This window comes from Oryctolagus cuniculus, chromosome 16 (genome assembly GCF_051225735.1).
Source record: "Oryctolagus cuniculus isolate XC-2025 breed Fujian yellow rabbit chromosome 16, ASM5122573v1, whole genome shotgun sequence".
Lineage (NCBI taxonomy): Eukaryota > Metazoa > Chordata > Mammalia > Lagomorpha > Leporidae > Oryctolagus > Oryctolagus cuniculus.
The window spans coordinates 46840805-46866460 of NC_142882.1; the positions used below are offsets into that span (position 1 = coordinate 46840805).

Sequence of the window (25656 nt, forward strand, 5' to 3'; positions counted from 1 at the left end):
TTTCGATTATCTTAATATACAGAAGATCAGCTTAGTATACATTAAGTATGGATTTCAACAGTTTGCTCCCACACAGAAACATAAAGTGAAAAATAATAGATGATTTTTTTAAATGATGATGAAATCAGAGCAGACCTATTGTCATGTTTAATCCCAGTGAGAGTCAAGTTGGGAATTGATAATTTCTTTTTTTTTTTTTCTTTTTTTTTTTTTTTTACAGAGGATCAGTTTAGTATGCATTAAGTAAGGATGTAGGATCTCTATCCTTAATGTGCTGTACATTGAGATTTAATGCTATAACGAGTACTCAAACAATATATTTCACTTTGTGTTTCTATGGGGGTGCAAACTGTGTTTTCTTTTCTTTCATTGCCAATCTTTACACCTTGGAAACAGCTCATAGCTTCTTCGGAGGATGTTGAATTTTCCCTCATCCAGTGGCACGTACACTTGCTGCTTTGTCTTGGGTTTCAGTTACCCAGTTCCAGAGAAACAGCATCGGCCGAGCCAGGGCTCCAAGTTGTGGAAGTGTTTATATCCGGGAACCTGGCTCCATTCCAGGGCAGAATAATTTATCCACAAATGAAGCACCAGCCACTTCCCACTCGTCCGCTGATTGCATTAAAATCACTCCCCTTCCCACCCAACCCACTGAGCTTGGTGGAGCTGAGAGATACTCCCTTTCCTCCTCCCCCTCGTCTTGTTGAATCTCTGGTTTCTGTAGTCTATTAGTCTGCTTATTAATAGTCATAAAATCTTCATTCCTTCAGCGTCTCATGCTACAAACTAGATGCCGCCAAGTTATGCTGCCGTTATGAACGTCGTGCAGTAGCAGGGAAATGAGCTGGAAAACTGATTTTGCGTCTGTAGCATCAGGTACTATTTAACCAGTGGGAGGGACTGATAAAATTAGCAAGTTGACTAACCACTTCCCTTCCTTGTGGCTCTTTAATATTATAACGGATACAGAAAAGTTCAGAAGGACTGGGCTAGTTTTCGAAACCACAGCATATTTTGGCCAAGAGGGAATGCACAACACAACGGGTAAGTTTCTTTCTTTTAATCTTCTAAGAAAAGGATATCGGGGTGGATGTTTTTCAGTTTGACTCTGCAGATGGTCTTGAGCAGTCATAAGCTGTGAATCAGTAGACCTGTTAGAAGGAGGGGAGCAAAAGGCCTCCCAACAGCAACAGCTGGAGCAGCAACAACAGAAAATTAGAGTGAACAGAAACTGCAGCTCTGGGAATGGTTTTCTTGTTCCAGTTAGAGAAGATGCAGATCCTGGGGGTGGGAGTGATGGGAGGTTTTAGGATGAGGAAAAGTTTTTGCTAAACACATTCCTGAACTCTCTGATCTAAACACTCAGACTGCAATTGTCCACAGAGGTGTTGTCTGCTGAACCTGAATTTGCCTGTGCGTTCGGAAGCAGCTGGAGGTCTTCAGCTGTCTTCTTTGTAGTTGGACATTTCCTTATGTTTAGCTTCGGTACGGAAAATTTCAAGCACAAACAAAAGCAGAGCGAGGAGTATATGGATTCCCTATCCACCAGCCACACGGAGTTGGTCAACTCAGGGCCCTCCATGCTTTTTGTCCACACCTCTGTGGTGCGCTCCACTTCAGCCTAGTTGAGTTGCAACATTTTGAAATGTGCCCATTGTATCCTTAATTGAAAGAGGCCTAATATTGCCTAAAGGTTCATAGCAGCTCAGTAATTTAAGTTTTAGAGAAATATTATTGCAGAAAATTGAATTATGAGCCGTAGAAAGCAAGGCTATGTTTCCAGTAGTTGGTGTACCAGTGGGAACAGAAACAGGGGATAGCGGTTAAGATTGCAGATTCTAAAACTAGACTATTTGGTGCCGTATTGTGGTTGGATTTGCAATAGAGTCTCCTTGGGGGATGTTTCACAGCCATTGTATATCTCAGCTTTCTCATCTGAACGTGAAGACAGCCATGGTACAGGTCTCCCGGGGGTGGCGGACAGGGAGCAAGTGTGTGAGGATTGTGCCAATTCTGAGAGCTTAGGTGGTGCTGTGGTTGAGATTTTCGAGTGCTGTGTTTGAGTGCACTTGATTGTCTTCTGCCCCACGCTGCTGTCTCCTGGTGACTTGATGCTACGAGGCCGGGAAGAATCTCTGTGGAGCGCTCTGGCCGGATCCCAGGCCCTCAGGCCCTCCTTGGTCTTGCTCTCACCACTTTGGAATAATTCTCTGGAAACAGACTGCCTCAGACCTTGCCTTGGCCTCTCTCTAGGGGTGAGGGAGTAGAGCTTTGTCGATACTCCCAGAGCAAGGCATAGAATGTGTGAGGAAAGAGCTGCACCTTGGGCGCCCCTCATCCGTGCCAGGAGGTTGTGGTTGGGTATAGGCTCTGAGCTCTTGCCTCGCTCTACCCGCCAGGAGGTCTCCAGGTGTGCCTGTGCTCTCTTCCAGATCTTCAGGCTGCCTGGATACTCTTTTTTCTTGGTGAAATCCTGAGGTTGGCAACAAATGGGGAAGTGAGGGTCTCCCTGACTTCATTGTTTCTCTGTGTCATTACTCAAATAGTCCTGAATTCCAGTGGTTGGGCATTTCCTGTGTGCCTGGCACTGCACTGAGTGGTTTCCTTATTTAATCTCCCAGTATCCTTATGTGGCACTTGATAATATCTTCATTTTATAGATAAGGAAACTGAGGTATGAAGAGGTTGAGCGAGCTTGCTGATGAGACAGCCAGGTTCTTGTTCCAAGTCTGGTTGCATTAGCCCCTACTTAGAGCATTAGTAGTATGTGAGAAATAGGTTTTACGCAAACCTGTTTGTGCAATCGAAGCGCATTCATGGTTTTGCTCTTGGCCTTCCTAAATGGAGAAAGTCTTGACTGTTCCTTTAAAGCACACTAAATGGAGAAGCTTTTGTCTAACAATAGTTTTCCCACAGTGAATTTTCATAATGCCTAATTATAAGCTGGAAATTTGTCATAAATCTTGACAAATCCAGAGGCTTCTGAGGATGGTTTGGGGGAATTACCACTGTAATGAAGTAAATATTGAGCTGAGCGGGTAAAAGAAGCAATGCTCTATTAGTAAATCAACCATGTCTTGGTGGTGGGTTTTGTTCTTTAAGGCCATTTGTCTCTCTTGAGTTTCTGTAGAGGATGAGTGAAATTTATCTGCGTCAATTTTCGAGAACATGCAGTGCTGTTGTAAAACAAATGATAAACACTGATGTGCTGCAGAAATAAAAATGGGCTGAATCTTCTGGAAGATACTGAAGAGAACTGGGACATGCACAGTCAGACGTTTTAAAAACCTGCAATTGGCTTTCCGTGCCTTTTCTTTTAGATTCTGCTGCTACTACAAAGATAGAACCAAACCTGTGAATGAAGAGAAAGGTTAATCTCACAACTTTGCAGATTTTTCTTGCCATTCAGTAGAGTAATGGTGCTTTAAAATTTTTCCTTTTATTGAAGGGGACAGTTACTGGAATTCGAAGCTAAAAATGCAAGCAGTTCTGAAATGATTGACTTGTGTTTTATCAGACAATCTGATACACACGCAACCTGCAATCTTTCATTTTTACTTTATGTTTCCCCACATTGGCTACATATTTTTGTCATCTTGATAGGATCGGCCAAGCTTTACCTGTAAAAATATTGATTGGAAGGGACTTGAAAACATGTTTTTCTGTTTGCAGAGAAGGAGAGGGATAAAGGGAGTTAGAACTCTTGTAAGAGACGAGGTGCAGCGGGCAGGGTCGTGGCTAAAAAGCATCCTTGGGTCCTTAGACCGTCGAGAAAGCAAAGAGGCATTTTAGTATTGACGATTGCTAACAGTTTTCCAGAATGATTCCATCATCTGCCCCTCCTCCCCACTCCTGCCAACATTTTTATCTCAAAAGAATATTGGCCGGCGCCGCGGCTCACTAGGCTAATCCTCCGCCTTGCGGTGCTGGCACACCGGGTTCTAGTCCTGGTCGGGGTGCCGGATTCTGTCCCGGTTGCCCCTCTTCCAGGCCAGCTCTCTGCTGTGGCCAGGGAGTGCAGTGGAGGATGGCCCAAATACTTGGGCCCTGCACCCCATGGGAGACCAGGATAAGTACCTGGCTCCTGCCATCGGATCAGCGCGGTGCGCCGGCCGCAGTGCACTGGCCGCGGCGGCCATTGGAGGGTGAACCAATGGCAAAGGAAAACCTTTCTCTCTGTCTCTCTCTCTCACTGACCATTCTGCCTGTCAAAAAAAAAAAAAAAAAAAGAATATTATTATCCATGACTTGCTACTGTCTGTGGTTACAGACAGGTTCAGAAGTGCCCTCTGGCTTGTGAATGTCCATTCTTTGTATATTGATGTATTCTCAGAAGGGCTTGGTCAGACACTGGAGTACTGAGTACCAGTATCCTCCTGTTTCCAGATCCTCTTCTATCCTATTTTTTTTAACACATATCAATGCTTTTATGTCACTCTTGTCTGGAAATATTGTTACAACTAATCTTTAGCAAGTTAAAAAATATATAATGGCCTCTTTGATGCAAGAAGTTGAAACATGTGAATGGCAGGAGCGACACTCAGAGGTGTTGGCAGAATCCAGAGCTTGCTGGGCTAGTAGATCATGGAAGGGAGCTGTGTTGTTCAAGTGCAATAGAAAACGATCTAAAGGCCTATGCAGCAAGTTGTATGACCTGAATAATGTTTGTAAATTAGCTGCAGAGTGGTTAGTAGATTGGCAGAGCACAAGAGTAGACTCATGGCAACAAGTGGGAAAACTACTTGCTCAGAAATGATAGTGGCCCGGCCCAAGTATTGGCAGTATGGGTAAGGCCAGTGGGCAGACTGAGAAACCTGGAACAATTAAGAAGACATAGTGGCCAGAGGAGAACAAAAACCAGAGTGTTGTCATTTTTAAGGATGGTGTAAAGAAAGAAGGAGCTGTCATTGTGGCACAGTGGGTTAAGCCACCTCTTGTGATGCTGGCATCTCATGCTGGAGTGCCAGTCGAATCCTGGCTGCTCCATTTCCAATCCAGTTTCCTGCTAAAGTGCCTGGGAAGGCAGTGGAAGATGACACAAGTGCTTGAGCTCCTGACCCCACTGAGAGACCTGGATGAAGCTCCTGGGTTCAGGCTGGACCAGCCCCAGCCATTGTGACATTTGTGGTGCCAAGCTGTGGATGGGTCTCTCTCTCTCTTTTTGTCACTCTGCCTTTCAAATAAGCCAAATAAATCTTAAAAAAAAAAAAAAGATGATAGCATATTCAAAAGGAGTGGTTACCCACGGCAAATGGTAAGGCTAAAAAATGATCAAAAATTATCATGGGATTGGTGACAGTAGAACTTATTGATATAAACTAAATAGGAAAAGTAAATAAAATTATATGGCATTTTGACTGATCAGTTTTACTATTGACTAATTGAATGAAGACATGAAGATTATGAAACTTACGTTTCCTCAAGTGGCAATATATTTATAAATTATTATATATTATATATAATTATTGTATCTTTATTTGTATTTTCCTATGGCTGTGGAGTAGTTAAGGAGATGATAGTAAACTACTTATGCAGTCTAAATTTGTTTCCGCGGAAGTGTAAAATGTTTAAACTCAGCACTTTCTTCCTACATGTATTCTGTCAAGGCTGTTGGGTGGTGTTCTTGAGGGAACCTGTAGGGGGTGCTGTTCATGTGGCCCAGTCCTTGGCTGGTTTGTCCCCTGAGGAGACAGCAGCCCTCAACAGTTCTGTCTTCCAGGACAGGTTTGGCAATGTCTGGCTGTGATATTGGTTTTTTCACTAACACCTGTGGGACAGGTGGGCAAAATGTCACTAGTGCCAGGGTAGAGAAACCCAGCAGACTATGTATGATACAGACCTTCTTCCTTCCTAGCATCAGACTTGGGCCGTGGTCCATCCTCATTAGAATATTCCTGGCAGAGTGTGGCTGATCAGTTACAATCTTTTTTCTGATCTACCAGTAGGTTTGTATAGTAACTGATCTATGAATGTGGTGTTCACCTTTAGACTGCCATGTAGAGAGAAGTGAATAAATAAAACAGTGTGCATTCATATGAAACATTACTGCAGAATTAATTCTCTACAGAATCATCTACAGTGTATGGTTAGAAACAGAGGCCAGTGCTCCACCCTATGGATGTCAGACTTCTTACATCGGAACTGAGCCCTTTTATGTAGCGTTAGCTCCTCTGTTGTTTTTATTAAGAAAGTTTTTCTTTTTGACAAACTCATGATTTATTCAGTGTAAGCTGATCATCATTTAACCAGTATGGCTGAATGCATGATACCAGATGAGAGGCTGTGGTGTCACTGTACTTGTTGTCTCCCTGGGGAAGTTTCAGTATTAAAATACCATTTATAGATGTATTTGATTTATAGTATTAACAATCTGTGAGAGTATATGTATTCTTTTAAAAATAAAAAATATTTTCACTTATTGTAAAATGCTTAATATATTTAATATATTATATTAATATATCAATTATATAATCAATGTATTAATTATATATCACACAATATAATTATATAATTAATGATATTATTAATAATATATTATATTAATATATTATATAGTATATATTAATATTTTAAAATGTCTCTGTGGAATGGATTGTCCAGGAGAGGAGTAGAAAAATTAAAGCAAGTTCAGTGACTGTTTGAGAAATGCTGACCCATGGCGGTTAGCTCTGGCACCCAGGATGGGGGCAGGGGCACGATGAAAGAGGAGTAGACATCCCCCCTGACTGTCAGCACCCCTGGATAAAGAAGGACCATGTGGGTGGGTGCTTGGTTTGGCAGTTAAGACCCTGCTTGGGACACCTGCCCCTGTGCCAGAGTGCCTGGGTTTAAGTCCCAGCTCTACTTCTGATTCTAGCTCCCTGCCAACGCAGACCCTGGAGGCAGCAGGTGGGACAGCTCAAGTAGTTGGGTCCCTGCCACCCATGTGGGAGACCTTGCTTGAGTTCCTGGCGCCTGACTCAGCCCCTGCTGTTGTGGACATTGGGGGAGTGAAGCACCAGATGGGAGATCTCTTTTTTTCTCTCAAAATAAATAAATCATTATTATTTTTAAAAAAGAAGGTGCCTCAGATCAAGAGGACGACGGGGTTCTAAATGCAGTGGCGGAATGGAGGCTTTGTTAGGAGAACCACAGGAGGAGGCAGGGGACGAGAGGCACAGAGTGAGGGGGACTTTTGTGCTGCACTTTCCTTCCGGAAATTCAGAGTAGCAAGTTCATGATCTGGACTTGGGGTTGACTTAGGACACCCAAGAATTTGCCCTGTCTGGACAATTCAAGAGAGGCTTGTAGTCATGGACGAGGTGGTGGAAGATGGGATATTTGTTTGAGAGGCTCCAGTGTGGGGTACTTGTTGAAGTCATATCAGAGGAAGAAAGACAGGGACCAGGGACATAACACAAAGGGTGTCAAGTTTAGAGAATGTCCATAGGACATGTTGGGATTAAAAACACACATGAGCTGTTTGCTTATTTTTATTTTAAAATCCCCTACTCATTTATTTCTGTTTCTATGCTTTCTCTGCCTGGCATTATTGATGGGACTTGGAACAAGGTTTGAGTCCTGATACAAAAGAGCTCAATTCTCCAAAAAACCTGGAGCGGCCTCACTGCCTTTGCAGGTGGGACACGAGCCAGCATCCTTTCTAGGGCCACGTCTCTGCTTGTCATCCATCCCTGTGGTCCCAAATGTCCTCATCCACAAACCAGAAGGTGGTCCAGGGAGTGTGGAGGATCGTCCAGGGTTTTCTCTCCTGTCACCCTCCTGACATCCCACATGTTAAAGCCAGCTTGCTCCAGTCTCTATGCCGATTTAAAGTGTTACCCTTCTGCTTCTGTTTTCTCCCAGTCCTGCTTGGTGCTCCACCTGATGCACCCAGTGTGCAGGATTAGCAGCACTTTACCATTCGCTGTTGTTGGGTTAATGTGTTCTCTCCCAGGTGGTGTCTACACTGGCCTCCATTGCTGGACTCTGGGTACCAGGGCAGGTGAGGTGTAATCCGAATAGGGAGAACTCAGTATTGTCATGCGCCCTTTTCTGCTCCGTGTTCATCTAACCTTTATAACCATAGTCCTAGAAATGCTAAAACCTGAGTATTTGCATCTTTCTTATTTGAGATGGTTTTCAAAAGAAGTTTTGACTTGCAAAGCAATTAACTGTCTTTTATTTAGCTTGTCCCAGGCTTGTTGATGTCTCAACGTTTACGTAATCATTTTGGACGCACTAGTCATGCGCTACAGTTGCCAGTGGTTTTACTTATTCCATATGAAGAGTTATAAAAATAAACACTAAACCCATTATTAGAGATTTACAGTAAGAAAACGGAAAATATTTTCCCCAGAAAACTTTTACTTAAGGTATACAAACTTCATGCATTTCATAGATACAACTTTAGGAACATAGTGATTCTTCCACTTGTCATCAGAATTTTGTGGTTTTTTTTTTTTTTGGTGGACATCATGAATGAAAGGGAGTAGGGGAAAAAGTATTTTTTATTATAAAATTTAAATATTTTAGTTTTTAATGGGTTCAGTATAGTTCTTAGGTACAGTTCTGAGAATCTAATGTTGCTGCCTTCCTCTCTCTCCATTTCTCCTTCCCATTTTCCCTCCCACTCCCTTTGCCCCTTCTCGCCTTCCCTGAAGAAGTGTTTTTATTTATAATTAGGATTGAATTCATTTGGTTTAAAATGACAAGAGTTAGATTTCAAACTCTTTGTTTTTCAACTTTCCTAGGGGTACCAAATGAATAAAGATATTTATATAATTAAAATTCAGTTTGTTATTGAAAACTGAATTAAGATGGCAGTGAAAGAACACCCTCAGGTATATGACTCTGCATTGTAAAGTAGTGCATTTAATGTTTATGCAAGAGTACGATTTAAAAAAATTATTTTAAAAAGTGATTAGCACCTTGGCTGTACAGCTCCTAAGTTGTTTTTTTTTTTTTTTGTTCTGTCACACTGCATAAAATTTGAAGTTCTTTTTTTTTTTTTTTTTGCTTCAAAATTTGACCTACTCAAAAAGTTGTGATAAATTCAACGTAAGATATCCTGTCCGTCTGGAAGTGCCTTTGGCAAATGTGCTAGAGAGACGGAGAATCTCATGAAGCGGTGTAATGCAGCCCATCGCATTTCAGGATGCATATATATGTTTTGCTACCGCTTCTGCTTCAAATTTAGTTCTATGTTTAATGACACCAGGCTCTACTGGCCAGGGTCCTTTTCCAGCACTCTAACTCCCTGCGTACAGAGTGTGTTCTTGGTCTGGTTGCCATGGCACATCTATTCTTTGAAATGAGGTGCTTCACAGTCAGACAAAAAAGTTCTGCTTCACTTTGAGCAGTTCAAGAAAGAAAAGTTGTCAACTAAATCAAAGGCCTGGCTTGACACCATTGGGAAAATGGATGGATGCCTCATGGGAGGCAGAGGCAAATGCTGGCTTGATTGAAAGTGTGGTTACTCAGGTTGTATAGAAAATCTCCAGGCTGTTCATTTGGGACTGCGTGGAGGAAGACCCCAGCTGCCTGGAGGGCAGGGTCCCAGTCCATTCCCCTCAGCGAACGTGCTTCCCCTGCCTTGATAACAGTCAGCTGCATGTTTTAGTCATAGAGCTGGCAGATTTTGAAGACTTCCCAAGAGACTCTTGACAAGTGAGACTTCTTATACTGTCTCCACTTTTATCGATGAAACACTGGAAGTTCCCAGAGACATGAAGTAACCCAGGAACGTAGATGTCACCTCCAAAAAATCCAGGTCTCCCTCCTTCTAACAGAAGATGGTCCAAGTGCTTGGGTCTCTGCATCTACATAGGAGACCTGGTAAAAACTCTTGGCTCCTGGTTTCAGCCTTGCCCAGCCCTGGCCATTGCAGCCATCTGGGGGAGTGACAACACTCTCTCTGCCTCTGCCTCTCTGTAACTCTGCCTTTCAAATAAATAAAGAAATCTTTAAAGAAAGAAATTAATTTTAAAAGACATCTAATGTTAAGAAATGCAAACATCCTAGGTGAAATACTTCTTTACTGCAATGAAGTTTCTTAAATAAAGTGGTTATTTATGTACATTTTGATAACCTATCAAAGTCATTTCATGTGAAATTGCTTAAAAGAATATTCTCAAATTAACTCATTCATTTGGAACTTTCCTGCTTCTCAGTATAAGCATAGAGTTCTATTTTAAGGTTGTAGTATCTTGTCTAAATGATCTGAAGATAGAATATCTGTATTCTCAGATGGAGCGAATTAATTCACATATGGTAGTTATAGGTATTTTATAATAGAACATGAAGTTGTCTTTTTTCTAACCTTTCATTGAAAATAATTATAGCAAAAAGCAATGTAGACACCATATAGATTATTTTTTCTTGCATAAAGTGATTTAATCCTCTGTTTCATAATAGAGACTTATTTAGGATTCATTTAGAATCCTGCTGGGATAGTAGATGGCTTAGTACTTTCTTTCCTGTTAGTGTCTAAGTGTTTAAATAGAGATCAAAACTTTGATTCCTACTGCATTTGATGTGTGAACCTATATATATATATATATATGCATATATGGCAATAAACATGTTTACATGACAAATTTTTTTAAAGATTTATTTATTTATTTGAAAGAGTTACAGAGAGAGAAGGAGAGGCAGAGAAAGAGAGAGTTCTTCCAACTGCTGGTTCACTCCCCAACTGGCTACAATGGCTGGAGCTGGGCCAATCGGAAACCAGGAGCCAGGAGCCTCCCCCAGTCTCCCAAGGGGGTGCAGGGGCCCAATGACTTGGGCCATCTTCTACTGCTTTCCCAGGCCATAGCAGAGAGCTGGATCAGAAGTGAAGCAGCCGGGACTCGTACTAGCACCAATATGGGATGCCGGCGCTGCAGACGGCCGCTTTACCCTCTATGCCACAGCACCGGCCCCGCAACAAATTATTGTATTATCTCTTTTGTAGTTCATTCTAGAGAGACCGAAAGGTCCCAGTGAATTGTGTCCTTAAGTGAGGACTGCTGGCCTCAGTCCTCCCTTGTCTGCTTCTGACACTCATGCTTAATACTGAGAGTAAATGAAGCATGTGGCTGACATAGATCTGTCTTGTTAGAGGGCCTCAGATGACAGTATTAACACACCTGTGTTTTCCTGGTCCTTCTCAAGCACCACCGAATTCAATATTTCAGGAAGTGGATCTTGTGTATGTCTTTGGACTTGGTCGTTTTTGTGCCTATGCATTTGACAAGGCAATTCATTCGAATGTTAAGGGACTCTATGGTTTTTAAAGTCATATGTCCAGTTGTCTAAAGTCTAAAATATTCAGGTGTTAAGAACAGAAGCCTCTCTAGTTGTTGGTGATTTCATTCAGCAGGCACATAAGTGTTTGGATTGAAGAATGTTGGTTGTCGAGCAGTTAAGCAGAAAATGTACAGGAGATCAGTCATACTCCCCTGTCTGCTTGGTTGCTTGCGTTGTTGGTTCTGTGTTGCCGATCCCATGTACTTAATTGGCACTTGTGAGGCATGCCTGTATGTATGGTTCTGTAATTGTCGTTCCATTGGAAACTCTCTTGGCATATGTATTTTTAGTGCATCACTTCAGCCAGAAAATGAGAAAAAAAAATCCAGATCATGAATGTGTAGGAGGATGTGGTTGGATCTGGAGATTGGGCCTTCATGGGATGGGCAGTGGCCTTGGAACTAGAAAGGTTTGGGGTTTGCATGAAACAAGCTGAGTGCCATTTGCAAACTGACTTTCCCTTTGACTCTGACTTTCCTCATCTCTAATGCCTACTTTGCAGTGAAGCAAAATGAAAAATTTATATAGTGCTTTTTCAGCTGACCTGCTAGAAGACAAGTTCATCTTACCTTCACAAGTCTTAGTGTTTTCATCTATGATGGCTGTTAGATAAGGTGGAAGCAAAAGAAAAATGAAATAGTTACATAATGCAAGGAACCACCTTTCTAGGAAGCACAGGCAGGTCCATTCTCTCATGCAGTGCTTGAAGGAAGAGTGAGTGATTAGTCATAATTTGTTTGGATAAATTGAGGCACTTGGAGTGTGGTAGTGTGTGTGTATCTTAGTTCGATGCTCTTCTTTTCTTGGGGTTCTCTTATCTGGTTGACTTAGTAGCTAACAATATTTAAGACTACAGGTAAGTAACATTTTTTTAGGTTCTAATTTCCCACGTACATGATATTAAGTGTGGTTTTGTTCATTGGTCTTTTCATGGCTTTTCCCAAAAGCATATTATTTCACTGGATGAACTAGCATAAAGAAGCCATTACGAGATTGATAGTTTTTCATAGGAAAGGCAGGACACCTCTAATTGTGATTGTTAAGTATGTGGTGAATTTATCCCCACTGTAACATGAAAATGTAGCTGAAGCTGAACTCAGGGCTCACTTAGCTAGGGTGCCGTTATTTCCAGTCCCTGTTTGAGGGAGGGGTGGCTCAGTGATGATGATCCTGTGAGCAATTGTGAGCAGTGTGAGGCCAGCATTGTGGCACAAGCAGGTTGAGCCGAGGTGTAACCCTGGCATCCCGTGTTGGAGCACTAGCTGGAGTCCTCACTGCTCTGCTTCCCGTCCATCTCCCTGCTAATGTGCCTGTGAAGGCAGTGGACCATGACCCAAGGACTTGGGCACCTGCCACTCATGTGGGAGACCCGGATTAAGTTCCAGACTCCTGGCTTCTGCCTGGCTCAGTCCTGGATGTTGTGGCTATTTGGGGAGTGAACCAGCAGATGAAAGATGTTTCTTCCCCCCGCCGCACCCCCAACCCTTCTCCTGACTTTCTCACTGCCTTTCAAGCAAAATGAATATATTGTAAAAAAAAAAAAAAAAAAAAAAAGTGAGCAATGAGTGTCACTTCCGTGTCTATGCTTTAAGATGCCAGGTACTCTCCGTATTCCTCTCCCATCTTGCTAGCTAGAACCCTGCATGGTTTTGATCCTCATCCAACTGTGCATTGACACCTGTGCTCTCTGGGAAATGCTAGGGCAGCAGAGTAAAAGGAACCTTGGTTGCTGAAGGCCCTTTCAACCTGCAAGTTGTACAAGAAAGAAAGACATGCCTTCATTGGTTAAACCCGCTGTGTTACTTGGTGCCTTTGTTACAAGAGCTGAGCCTAAACCCTGCCTCGTACAGAGTCCCATAAAACTTGGCTCATCTGGGCTGTGCCATCATTAGCAATTAGGAGTTTTGATTTGAGTCCCCAAGCTTCAGTGTCCTTGTGTTTCACATGGTGCTATGATGGAATGTCCCAGGCACTGTGCCTTGTATACACTGTCATTTAATACTCATGTCCAAGTTGTGAGTTGGGAATGAGTATTTGCATGCTATGGATGGGAACTTTGAGGAGTGATGGCTACGAATCATTTTCCTAATGTCCAAAAGCTAGTGACAGAGCCACATTTTCAGCCCAGGCTACCTGACTCCAAAGCTTAAACTCTGCAGCAAAATCAACAGCTCTTAGCTAGCACAGTGCCTGGAAAATATTAGCCATTCCGTTAGTGCAGGTAGGGTCATTCATTCTTTTTTTTTTTTTTTTTTTTTTTTTTTTTTTTTTTTTTTTTTTTTGACAGGCAGAGTTAGACAGTGAGAGAGAGAGAGACAGAGAGAAAGGTCTTCCTTCCATTGGTTCACTTCCCAAATGGCCGCTACAGCTGGCGCACTGTGCTGATCCAAAGCCAGGAGCCAGGTGCTTCCTCCATGCGAGTGCAGGGCCCAAGCACTTGGGCTATCCTCCACTGCCTTCCCAGGCCACAGCAGAGAGCTGGACTGGAAGAGGAGCAACCGGGACAGAACCCGGCACCTCAACTGGGACTAGAACCCGGGGTGCTGGTGCCGTAGGTGGAGGATTAGCCTATTGAGCCAGGTGCCGGCCTGGGTCATTCATTCTTGAGCAGACCTTAAGCGAGTACCTGTTACAGGTATGAAATTATGGTTGGGACTGTGGGGACCCCAGGCTCTCTGTAAGGGGACACAGTTACATAAACAAGTCAGTGCAAATGCTTCCTGGAAGTCAAAGAGAAATTGCTTCTGTGTGACCAAAAAGGGAATAGGGATCCATGAATCCTAGAAATTATCTCGTCTACCTGATACCCTTTGCCATACCCTCCACTGTTTGCATGAAGTTTATTAACTTAGTTTATTATTTGAGGGTGTATGCATGTATTTCCCTGAGGGCAGGGTGAGGAAATAGTTTGTACACATCTGAGAGTGAGTATCGTGATGTCTCTGAGATTCTCCAGCAGGGTGGTGGGCGGGACCCTGAGTGGGAGAGCTGGAACCATGAGGCGTGTGGTGTCCATATTTGCCCCTACTTTCTCCTGTGACTGCTTGCCAACAGGGGAGCCTGCCATTGCTCTCATTTTAGTTGGAACAGGGTAAAGCGTTCAAAGTCTGGAATTTCTAAATGATGTTTCTTGATAGGAGAAGAAATCCACATGTTGCTTATGTGATCATCTTTGTGGAGGGAGGAGAGACCTTCCATAACCGGCTCCCTTTCTGAAGCCCCTTTCTTCCTGGTTATCTTTATTTTTCTGGAATCTGTGTTTTTCCTTCATAGGCCAACATTTTATAATTCTAGTATTGTTTATGTTTTTGTTTCATGTGCATATCTTCTTGTGAATCTGCCCTTGATAGACATGCCATCAGAGCAGAACTCTTACCTCTCGTATCCTTAACCAAGGTGCCCAGATCTTCTCAGCCTCTGCCTGACACATAGCAGGTGCTCAATGAACAGTTGTCAAAAAAGAACACGGAGGCCCCGCGCTGTGGCTCACTTGGCTAATCCTCTGCCTACGGCACTGGCATCCCATATGGGCACCGGTTCTAGTCCCGGTTGCTCCTCTTCCTGTCCAGCTCTCTGCTGTGGCCCGGGAAGGCAGTGGAAGATGGCCCAAGTGCTTGGGCCCTGTACCCGCATGGGAGACCAGGAGGAAGCGCCTGGCTCCTGTCTTCGGATCGGCACAGCACGGAAGGAAGACCTGTCTCTCTCTCTCTGTCTCTCTCTCTCACTGTCTGTAACTCTACCTGTCAAATAAATAAATAAAAAATCTTTAAAAAATTGTTAAAAAAAAAACCACGGATGCATGGTAGGAGCTTTGAGTCAAAGGAGGGCAAATTATGGGGCGGGTGCCGTGGTTCAGTAGGTTAATCCTCTGCCTGTGGCGCTGGCATCCCATATGGGCTCCGGTTCTAGTCCTGGCTGTTCCACTTCCAATCCAGTTCTCTGCTATGGTCTGGGAAAGCAGTGGAGGAGGCCCAAGTCCTTGGACCCCTGCACCCACATGGAGAACCAGGAAGAAGCACCTGGCTCCTGGCTTCGGATTGGCTCAGCTCCAGCCGTTGCAGCCATCTGGGGAGCGAATCAAAGGACGGAAAACCTTTCTCTTTGTCTCTCTTTCTCACTGTCTGTAACTCAAATAAATAACTCTCAAATAAATAAATAAATAAAATCTTTTTTAAAAAAAGGGCAAATTGTGTTAGTGTCTTCTGTGTTCTCTGCTCATCCTGAGAAGAGGGGAGAGTGGAAACGTTATCTGGGACAGTTTGCTTCTGCTGAGAACCACCTCCTCTCGCTTGGCCAGCCCCTGGATGTCCCAAGAACCCTGTCTGAACACTGAGCAGACTGAGATGTGACTGCGACCATGCCCCTTCTTGTGCGTCAAGGGAGTTGGGGATTGATATCTATTTGACACAAAATTCTGCTCTACCCTTGGGGCAGATGCAAAGAAGCAAAAGTGTTTGATCCTTATTTGGGGTTCTAGTGCTTCCCGGGTCATGCAAATGCTTGTCTTTCAAGAAGTAGAAGAAAAATAAATTTCTGAGACCCACAAATATACATATATGTGGAAACATTACAAATATAAAAATTATTCGTTGTTTGTATTCCATGCAGTGTTGAACATTTTGCCTTAGTTTATGTTAAATTCCCAACTTAAACATTCTAACAGTGTCAGTGACAGATATTGAATGTTGGTAGCTTTTTATCTAATTAATGAACTTGGTTCTAGCCATCTAGTTATACTTGATTAATTGGGAAATGTGCAAAACAAAGCCTACTGAAGATATTTTTAAACATCAAAGGGGGTAAAATCCCCACTATTTTAACTCTTTTTGTTTCATAGCTATCTCCTTGTACATTTGTTTAACTATGTACAAGAAAAGAACTTTGCCTGTGATGGAAACAACTTAAACCTGAACACTGTTCTGTGATTATTTCAGCTTCGGGACACTCATTATCAGTCCATCATTTACTCTAACTATATCACATTGGGGCCAGCATTGTGTCATAGCAGGTTAAGCTGCCATCTGCAATGCCAGCATCCCATACTGGGCTCTGGTTTGTGTCCTGGCTTCTCCACTTCTAATCCAGCTTCCTGCTAACGGCCTGGGAAAGCAGTGGGGGATAACCGAAGTGGTTGGGCTCCTGCTACTCACATGGGAGACTCAGAGGGTGCTCCTTGCTCCTGACTTCAGCCTGTCTCATCCACGGCTGTTGTGGTCGTCTAGGGAGTGAACCAGCAGATGGAAGATTCTCTCTCTCTCTCTCTCTCTCTATATATATATATATATATGCATATATATGTTTATTTATTTCTAGATATATATAATCTATCTATATAGATATCTATAAATCTAACTCTGGATTTCAGATAAACAAAGAAACTATCATTTTAGGGAGAGAGATATATTATGTATATACATATACAACATATATGTATATATGTAATATATGTATATATATAGTGATAGTTGTATACATATATATGTATATATGTATATATAGTGATAGTTGACTATACATATGTATATGTATAGTCATATACTATAGTCATATACTATACATATATGTATATATGTATATATAGAGTGATAGTTGTATACATATATATATGTATATATATGTATATATATAGAGAGGGTTGACCTGCCTTTTATACCTACTTTTGGATTTTAAATATTTTATAGGCAAAAAACTTCTTGGCACCTCTTGTAGATGATCAGAGATAACACTTGTTTGTCAAGAAAGTACCTTAGTTACATCTGACCTGGAGAGAATGTTCTGTTAATCCTTTTTTTCTGCTGGACTTGGAACAAATCAAAGTGCAGAGTATACAGTTGTATAAATTGTGGGTATAGACGGTTGCTAGCCTGTGTTTACCCTTTCATTGCAGTAACCCGATTTAAACTTCAAGGTGAAGTTGCATGGGTGAATAGGAAGGCAGGAAAATAGGGCCCACCCAAGGTCTTCTTCCCCATCTTCAGCTCCACTTTCTAAGTAGGTTCACCAGCCCGTGTAATGTAGAAACCGATGTCCACAGGCACCAGGGAAGTATACACAGAGGCGCGGCTGGAGAGGAGAGAGTTAGCATCGGCTCCAGATCCCAAGCTCCCTCTTATACTTGTGGAGGTCTCCATATCAATGTCACCTACGTTTCATTGCACAATGGCAAATTTCCTGAGACTTTGGCCAGAATTATTTGAAGCTGGGCCTGTTGTATGGCATTTGGGGAGAATTGAAATATGTCATTTGAAGGACAATGAGATGTTTAGCCCTTTATGTGGTATTCATTTCCCTTCCCGAATGTACAGTGATCCTCAGTTTAAACACCTATTTCCTTCAAGGTCTTTTCTAATGAGACCTTGCGGGTTTTCCAAAAAAATATACCCTGTCAGCGACAGCTTATTCACCTTACTTACATAGTTCGAGGAACTGCTTGTTTAAATTTAGATACCGTCTCTGATGAAATGTTTTGACAAAGTAATACCAGCTTGATACTATTTAAAATATTTTGACAGATGGGAAAATTGTTTCAGACTGAGTTGAGCAATTCTTTATTGCAGTATTTTGTGAGTTAGGAAAAAAAAATGGCAAAGGTAGCCTCACTGTTTCCAAAAATAACACCCTCCCATTCTCCCCAAGAAGAGCAAGGCCTACATTCAGTCATAGATTACAATATGTGTGCTGTGTGTATGTTAAGAATTCATGCAATTTAAACAAAAGCGAACATTTGGGGATTATTTCCAAACAGGGAACACTTATTGTTCTGTAAGCAAACACAGCCTAAAGAACTTTCCGGAGCATTTTTGGGAGCATTTTGGCATGTCATGCCCTCTCAATTCAAAAAAGGACATCACTAGGAAAACAGTTCTCCAAAACCATACTGTTATATCTAAATCTTTTTTTCAGTAGTGCTTTTGTAATAATAAAGAAATGCTTAAATCTTTCAGTTGCAAAAGGATAAAATGCAGGCAGTCTTTGTGATGTTAAGCACATGTATTGAAGCCATATGTTAGGGCTGTGGTCCTCCAAGGGTGGTCCCCAGACCTGCAGTATCAGTGTTGCTGGGAACTTGTTAGGAATGCTCACGGAGGATGGTCCCGGTGGAAGACCCGGATGGAGTTCCCAGCTCTTGGTTGTGGTTGTTAGGGAGTGAACCAGTAGATGGAAGATCTCCACACCCCACCCCCCCAGCCTGTCCCCACAACTCTGCATCTCAAATAAATAAACCAGTCTTTAAAAAATGATGAAATAACTGCTTGCCCAGGTGTTCTGAACCTGACTGGAACCCGGCCATCTGGATTTCAGCAGGTGTCCCTCGTCACTCTGGTGCACATCCTGGAGACTTTCCAGCTGCCCTGAAGAGCCCCTTCAGGGTCTGCTGCATGGAAGAAGGCAAGACTGGAGGGGAATGATTGAGAATGATCCCTAGGCTGCCCCATGGCTGTTTCTACTACAGAAGCCTTGCTGTTTTGTGAAAGTATCAGAAAGTTTGATATTGAGTTCTGAGACCAAACTTAGTTTTGAAAACCACTGGAATAAGCCTTTCTTTGGAGGAGGATGTATGCTGGCCCAGAAAATCTGTAAGGGGCTATGATATCTTTTACTGTGTCCACATTATTGTAGCCATGCCTGTGGCCTGCAGGTGGTTATCATCAGTAAACCTTTTTGGCCTGTGTGTCAGAGACAATCTCTCCTAACCTGACTCTTAAGGAACTAGGAAGGCCAGTTCTGTCTTTCTGTTACAGTGAGAGGCATCACCATAGAGACTGTGCATGCATGCGGGTTTCATTCCTGATCTTCTACCTGTGCACAAGGGAATACTTAGAGTTGGGGATATTTGAACAGTCCCTTGCCTAGTGTTTGAATTACTTATAACACCAATTCAGGCATCTGCCTCAAGAAACTACTACACTTAAAATGAAGAATTCATACAGCACTGTTATTTTGCAAATATAAAATTAGAGGGAAGGTATTTCTCCAGGTGTTTAGGACTATCTGTAAGCCCTTTCCCCCCGAAACACAGAACACACACGAGTTCCCTTTTACCAGCCTAGTGCCCCTAAATTCAATGTCCTTCTTGTATCATGTTGCAGAAACTTCCTATGTGATATATTTCTAACTCATGTTTTTAATGAATTTTACAAGTAAATCATTGATAATTAAAAAGATATTTTAATATAATTCATGAAATTTCAACGAAAGATTTATTTATTGGGAGGGGAGAGTAAGAGAGAGCCAGCGAGACTCTTTCATCCATTGGTTCACTCCTTCAGTGGCCCCAGTAGCAGGGCCTGGTCCATACCAAAGGCTGAAAAGCTGGAAATTGCATCCTGGTCTCCCATGTGGCTAGCAAGGACTTAAGCACTTGGGCGAGCCTCTGCTGCTTTCCCAGGCACATTAGCAAGGAGTTGGATTGGAAGCAGAGCAACAAGGACTGTGCCACAACACTGACCCCTTTAACATCACTTGTTGCAGACATCTATTATATATTGATTTATGTTTACTTCTTATTTCTGCAGGAAAATGATGACAAAATAGATTACTGTTATTATAATAAAGTTTATGTAGCTAACATGTACAGGGCTTACTTTGCACCAGGGATTTCTGAATATGAGAGTATTTCAAACAAATTCTTGGAAAAATGGGATTGAAAGAGAGTCTGGATTTTCTGTGAAGTTTTTGAATCTCTCTTGTACAGATGTCCCTTCAGTTATGATAGGGTTTTGTTCTGGTGAACCCATTGGAAGTTGAAAAACAGTGTTTAATTCAAATGCATGGAAAGTCCCTAACTCGTAGGCCAGCCTTGCGCAGCACCATGTGGAGGGTTGGTTATGTCCCTGGAGATCCTGGGACTGCCTGGGAGCTATGCTCACTGCCACTGCCCAGTCTCACCAGAGAGGACCGCATAGCAGTAGGCTGGGAAAAGATGAAGAGTCCACATCCAAAGCAGGGTCTCTACTGGATGTGTATCACATTCCCACCACTGGCAAGTCGAAAAATCACAGGTCAGACCATTGCACGCTGGGGACCATCTGCACTTACTGTTTGTTCGTCCATTTTATCTTTATCCATTTTATCTTCACAGTCAATCTGTAAAAAGGCTTTTATTTTATACATGATCCTCAATAAAAACTTGAAACTTAGTACACACTTCCACTGTGTATATTTTATTTTATTTTCAAGAAGGAGGCAGAGAGAGAGAGAGAGAGAGAGAGAGAGAAAAGAAGAGAGGAGAGGAGAGGAGAGGAGGGGAGGACAGGAAGTTGTGGGGTCAGATCTTGCTTCCACTGGTTCACTCCCCAGTCCAAGCAGCCTCTTAACTGCTTCATCAAATATGCACCCCATAAATCAAATAATACATGATATCTTCATTTGCTTTCCATTCCCTTTTATTGTGTTTCATTCCATTCAAAAAGTACCAGTTGACATTCAGCAGGTAGATTTCATTATTCACACCAGTGGGTGGCAACCTGCAGAATGGGGCACTGGGCTATCAGATAATGTTGTTATCTGTGTTTTACAGGCAAGCAAGTAGGTACCTAAGTTGTGCACATTTGCAAAATGAGTGGCCAGATCAGCGTTCAGACTTGGCCTTGTGTTCCCGAAGCCCTCACTCCTCACACTGTGTTCTGTCTCTCCTTCTTGGTCCTTTCCGATTGCAGTGCTGTATCAGGGGGGTTATACCCAACGGGGGAGTTTCCTCCTTGGGGTGTTGTCAGTGTAGTGGCAGGCTCAGCTCGTGACTGGCAGTCTTTAGAGCTGAAGGTGAGTGGCTTTTTGGCAACCCTTGCACTGCAGGCATCTTTTTACTGTGTGTGTGTGTGTGTGTGTGTTTGGGGAAGCTTTTGTAAAGAGGCTGATGGAAGATCAGGACAGGAAATGACTGTTGCCACCAAGCCCCCATCTTGGCACTGACATGGGAAATTGACTTTAAACATTCCGTGGAGCAGTAGGTGGGAACCTGGGGCCCTCTGTGGAGCTTCTTGGTGAGGAGAGCCTGAGATAATTCAGCAGGGCGTGTCCTGACTCCTGGTGCAGGCACTGGGACATAGATGGCTGACCTGGCTGCATGGTTTGGAACACAAGCCTCACTCATTCCCCAGTGCTGTTGAATATGGTTTAAAGCGTGGTAGCAGTTTCACAGGTACAGAAACCAGAGATTGGAGAGCCACGGAGTGAGACGTTCATGGCTCTCCCTTTTTCTCCTTCATTGTTTCTCTCCCCTCAGTCACTGTGGTCTCTTTTATTTGGTGTGGTCTTCCAGAATGCTGTGCTCTAGGCGTGTGTGTGTGTGTGTGTGTGTGCACGCGCGAGGTAAATAGGAATGGTTATAACACATCTCCTGAGCCTTGTTTTAATTTCTCTTGCAGTATCTCTTCAGGGTTTGTTCCACATGTGGAAATACTTCCTACTTCTTTCTTTTCACAGCAACATTGTATGAATTTATTTGTTTTCAAAAATTATGTATTTATTTTATTTGAGTGAGTGAGTGAAAGAGAGAGAGAGAGAGAGAGAGAGAGCGAGCAACCTCCCATCTGCTGGTTTACTTCTAAAATGTCCAGGTGCCAGGAACTCAATTCAGGTCTTCCACATGAGTGGAAGGGACCCAACTACTTGAGCCATCGCCTGCTGTCTTTGTTTTTTTTTTTTTTTTAACAGGCAGAGTGGACAGTGAGAGAGACAGAGAGAAAGGTCTTCCTTTGCCATTGGTTCACCCTCCAATGGCCGCCGCGGCCGGTGCACCGCGCTGATCCAATGGCAGGAGCCAGGTGCTTCTCCTGGTCTCCCATGGGGTGCAGGGCCCAAGCACTTGGGCCATCCTCCACTGCACTCCCTGGCCACAGCAGAGAGCTGGCCTGGAAGAGGGGCAACCGGGACAGAATCCGGCATCCCGACCGGGACTAGAACTCAGTGTGCTGGTGCCACAGGCGGAGGATTAGCCTAGTGAGCCGTGGCGCCGGCGACCTGCTGTCTTTTAAGGTGCATTCCAACAGGAAGCTGGAATTGGAAGCAGAGCCAGGACTTGAACGCAGGCACTGTGATATGGAATGCAGGCATCCTAAGTGGTATCTTAAGCACTGTCCCGAATGCCTACCTCTGGATTTTCTGAAATTAACTTAACAGGTGCTCTATTAGCAGCCATTAGGTAAGTCATCAGCTGCTTCAAGCCTGATTAGTTTTAAGTGCAAGTTGCCCTAAGGGTTATGAGTCCTGTGTGTGGTCTCCTTTTCCCGGCAGCAGCTTCCTAACCGTCCAGCCTTCAGCAGGGATGGATATGGTAAAGATCAGATTGCTGAATTAGGTCAGGTGTGTGCCCAGAAGTCGCTTGATCTCAGTTTTCTCGGATGGCTATTTTTAGCTTCTGAGCAGTAATCATGGTAAGAAATTTTTCTGTCTGACCCTAGACCATCTTCTCTTGGAAGATGAAAAGGGCCCCCTTTTAAAGGGTTCAAGAAATTCAATTTGCTAACAGTTTAATGGGTGGATTAGAGACACTGAGTGTTTATTTCTCGAAGGAGGAAAATTCTGTGCTCTGGAAGTTGTATCTGCTCTTCTCCACAGGCATTGAAAACTGCTCAGATTTGGTTCCCTGTAACTCCTGGAGATACACCAGACACATGTTTCCTTAAATGCATGGTTCCCTATGTCTTCGTGTCCTATTCTTTGAAGACAGTTCTGGGAAGTTCAGTTCACTTTTACCAAGAAAACGTTTCATTGCCATCTGAGTTTTCTGTCATCCATGCATTTTAAGACTGTTTGAAGAAAAACATACCCAATATTAGCAAGTGACAGTTATATGAGAGATAGACTAGCAAGACAATCCAGTGACAGGTCGGTAGACATGTGTGGCATAGGGGCCTGATTCATCCTGTGTGTTTCTGACTCAGATGTATTCACACTGTGTCAGAGATGAGAAAATCGGTCCTACGTACCTGCCCCTTCCCCCTCCCCGAAAAAACAAACCACGTCAGAAGATGATAATACTGCAGATGTTTTGGGAAATGACTTTAGAATTTAATATTTTTCCTATCAGGAGATTTATGACCTGACACTGAGAATTATTAAGGCCCAGATGCATATACTTAGTTTGTTTCCTCTTGCTCAGCATTTGGTAAAGATGTAAGACACACAGGCCAGCCAGCTAACGGTTAGTCAGGCTCAGGATTCAAGATTTGATATCCTTGTCACCATGTGCGAACTTCAGAATATTTGGATTTTAATATATGCAAATGCTTTTATAATGTGCGATGTGTTAGGTGAAAAATGATTATACATGCCAACAATTTAATTTAAAATGCTGCTCTTGAATATTTTATAAACCACTGGAATAATAACATACCCTTAATGACTATTAGGATGTTTCTTGTTTCTTTGTTTGCTAAATCATGTAGCCCGCTTGGTACTTAATACACTGCCTCAATGTATCCTTTTCTGCTCCAGACTTTATGTTGGAGCAGAAAATAAATAACGAGTCAAGTTGCGCTGTGATCACGTTCACTTGGGAAATTTCACTTCGAGACATTTAATACAGTTTTGGAGGGATGTCAGGGATCTGCATTGGTTAATTTGAATCTATAATTTGGTTATATTTAAAATTAAAGTTAATCTAAGTGGACAGAATCAATCCTGTTCTGAATTTAATTAGATGGCTGGCATCCAAGTGAGAGATTATTCTTTGCACTCCCCTCCTATCCTCTTTCCTTACAGGGTGAAATAACTCCTTTGCCAAAGCATGTTGGACAGTTCCCTAGTGACAAGTTCTATAGAAACTCATAGCTACATTGTTAGCAGTGAGAGGCAGAGGGGAGGAAAGGTGGGTGAGGAGGCCATGGTGCTCTAGGGATAGTGACCCCACTGCCCTATCTCCACATCACAGACCAGCCTAGGCACTATGTCCCATTGGTAGTGGATCCGCAGTGATTGTTTCTAAACCAAATTCAGAAAACAGAACAGTGCTGTTTTCAGGCTGGGCAGAAAGTTCCAGCACAGGAAGACAGGAAAAGTAGGGAGATAAATGATAAATTATACTGGACTTGCAGTCAGAGGACATTGCTATTTATTTATTTATTTTTAAAGATTTTATTTTTATTTATTTGAGAGAGTTACAAACAAGAGATAGAGAGGGAGGGAGGAGGGAGAGAGAGAAAGGACCTCCATCTGCTGGTTCACTCACCAAATGACTTCAACATCCAGAGCTGAGCCGATCCAAAGCCAGGAGCCAGGAGCCTCTTTTGGGTCTCCCATGTGGACACAGGGACCCAGTCACCCGAGCCATCTTCATCTGCTTCCCCAGGCCATAGCAGAGAGCTGGATTGGAAGAGGAGCAGCTAGGACTGGAACCGGTGCCCATATGGGACTCTGACGCTGCAGGCGGAGGGTTAGCCCACTGCGCCACGGCACTGGCCAGCCCTGCTATTTATAGTTATGTTTAATGTGGGATGCCTGGAAATGTGGCAATAGATTGAAGCTGAGGTTTTATTTATGTCTGCGGGAACATCGGTAAGACAACCTACAGGAGGAGTTTTAGATGGATTAAATGGTGTCACCTTCATCCGTTTTCACGTTTGTGGCCATGATCTTAGTAGGCTTAAGATGCCAGTTTGACTGTAGGATGGTGGAACAACCGGGTTGAATCGTTACGATTGGCATTGTAGAAATGACTTGACAGGGGGGATGAGTTTTTAACAATAAACTTAAAATAAGTTTAGTAATTAAGGTACAGGAATATTGATTGTTCTGTTTCTGGGGCTGGCCTTTCAAATGAATGCAGTCTGAAATTTGTGTTTTGCAGTTTGGATTTTTCTTCTTCCTCTTGCACTCTCACGGGTAAATAATGTGCTGAGCAGCTGGTCAGAGGGAGCAACAGTGGAGGGGAGCTTCAGGGAAACTTAAGACAGGCCCTGTTCTCCAGGTTCTTAGCAGTCTGGGCGAGAAAACCTGATAAAAGCCCAGGAATACTTAAATGACGACAACTACACACAAGTTGTGATCTGATGGTAGATGCTGTCAGTGTATGAAAACACAAAGGGAATAGATTTTTTTAATTTGTTTTTTGAGAGGTAGAGAGGGATAGAAAGATTCAGAGAGAGACAGAGAGAAAAAGGGAGCTCCTATCTGCTGGCCCATGCCTCCAATGCCAGCACCAGTGCCAAGCCAGAAACTCCATCCAGATCTCTCACATGGGTGGCAGGAACTGAACCACTGTGCCATAACCAATGTCTTCCAAGGCCTGTGTTAGCAGGGAGCTGGAATTGACAGCCAGAAGCGAGGTTCAAAACTAGGCACTGCAATGTAGGAAGCAGCCATCCTAGCTGGTGCTAGGTCAGATACCTCCCTCATGGATTCTCTTAGAAGACCAGGGAAGACAGAAGAAACCAACAGTTGTGT

At 43.0% G+C, this 25656-nt stretch overlaps 1 protein-coding gene across 10 annotated transcripts in view; it reads left to right on the top strand.

Annotated features, from left to right (window-relative positions):
* HDAC9 (histone deacetylase 9) overlaps nt 1-25656 on the top strand; it is a 659964-nt gene that overhangs the window by 233286 nt on the left and 401022 nt on the right. For 3 of the 10 annotated variants that reach the window (XM_051853240.3, XM_089315306.1, XM_089315307.1), the window contains exons 1-2: nt 746-876; nt 970-1044. The exons of 1 other annotated variant lie outside the window; for it this stretch is intronic. In XM_051853240.3, the coding sequence (XP_051709200.2) occupies nt 840-876; nt 970-1044 (112 nt within the window). In that variant the 5' untranslated portion in view covers nt 746-839. Of the gene's footprint in view, nt 1-690; nt 877-969; nt 1045-25656 lie in introns of those variants that run through there. 6 more of the 10 variants (XM_070059608.2, XM_089315314.1, XM_051853224.3 and 3 more) reach the window with 6 other exon arrangements.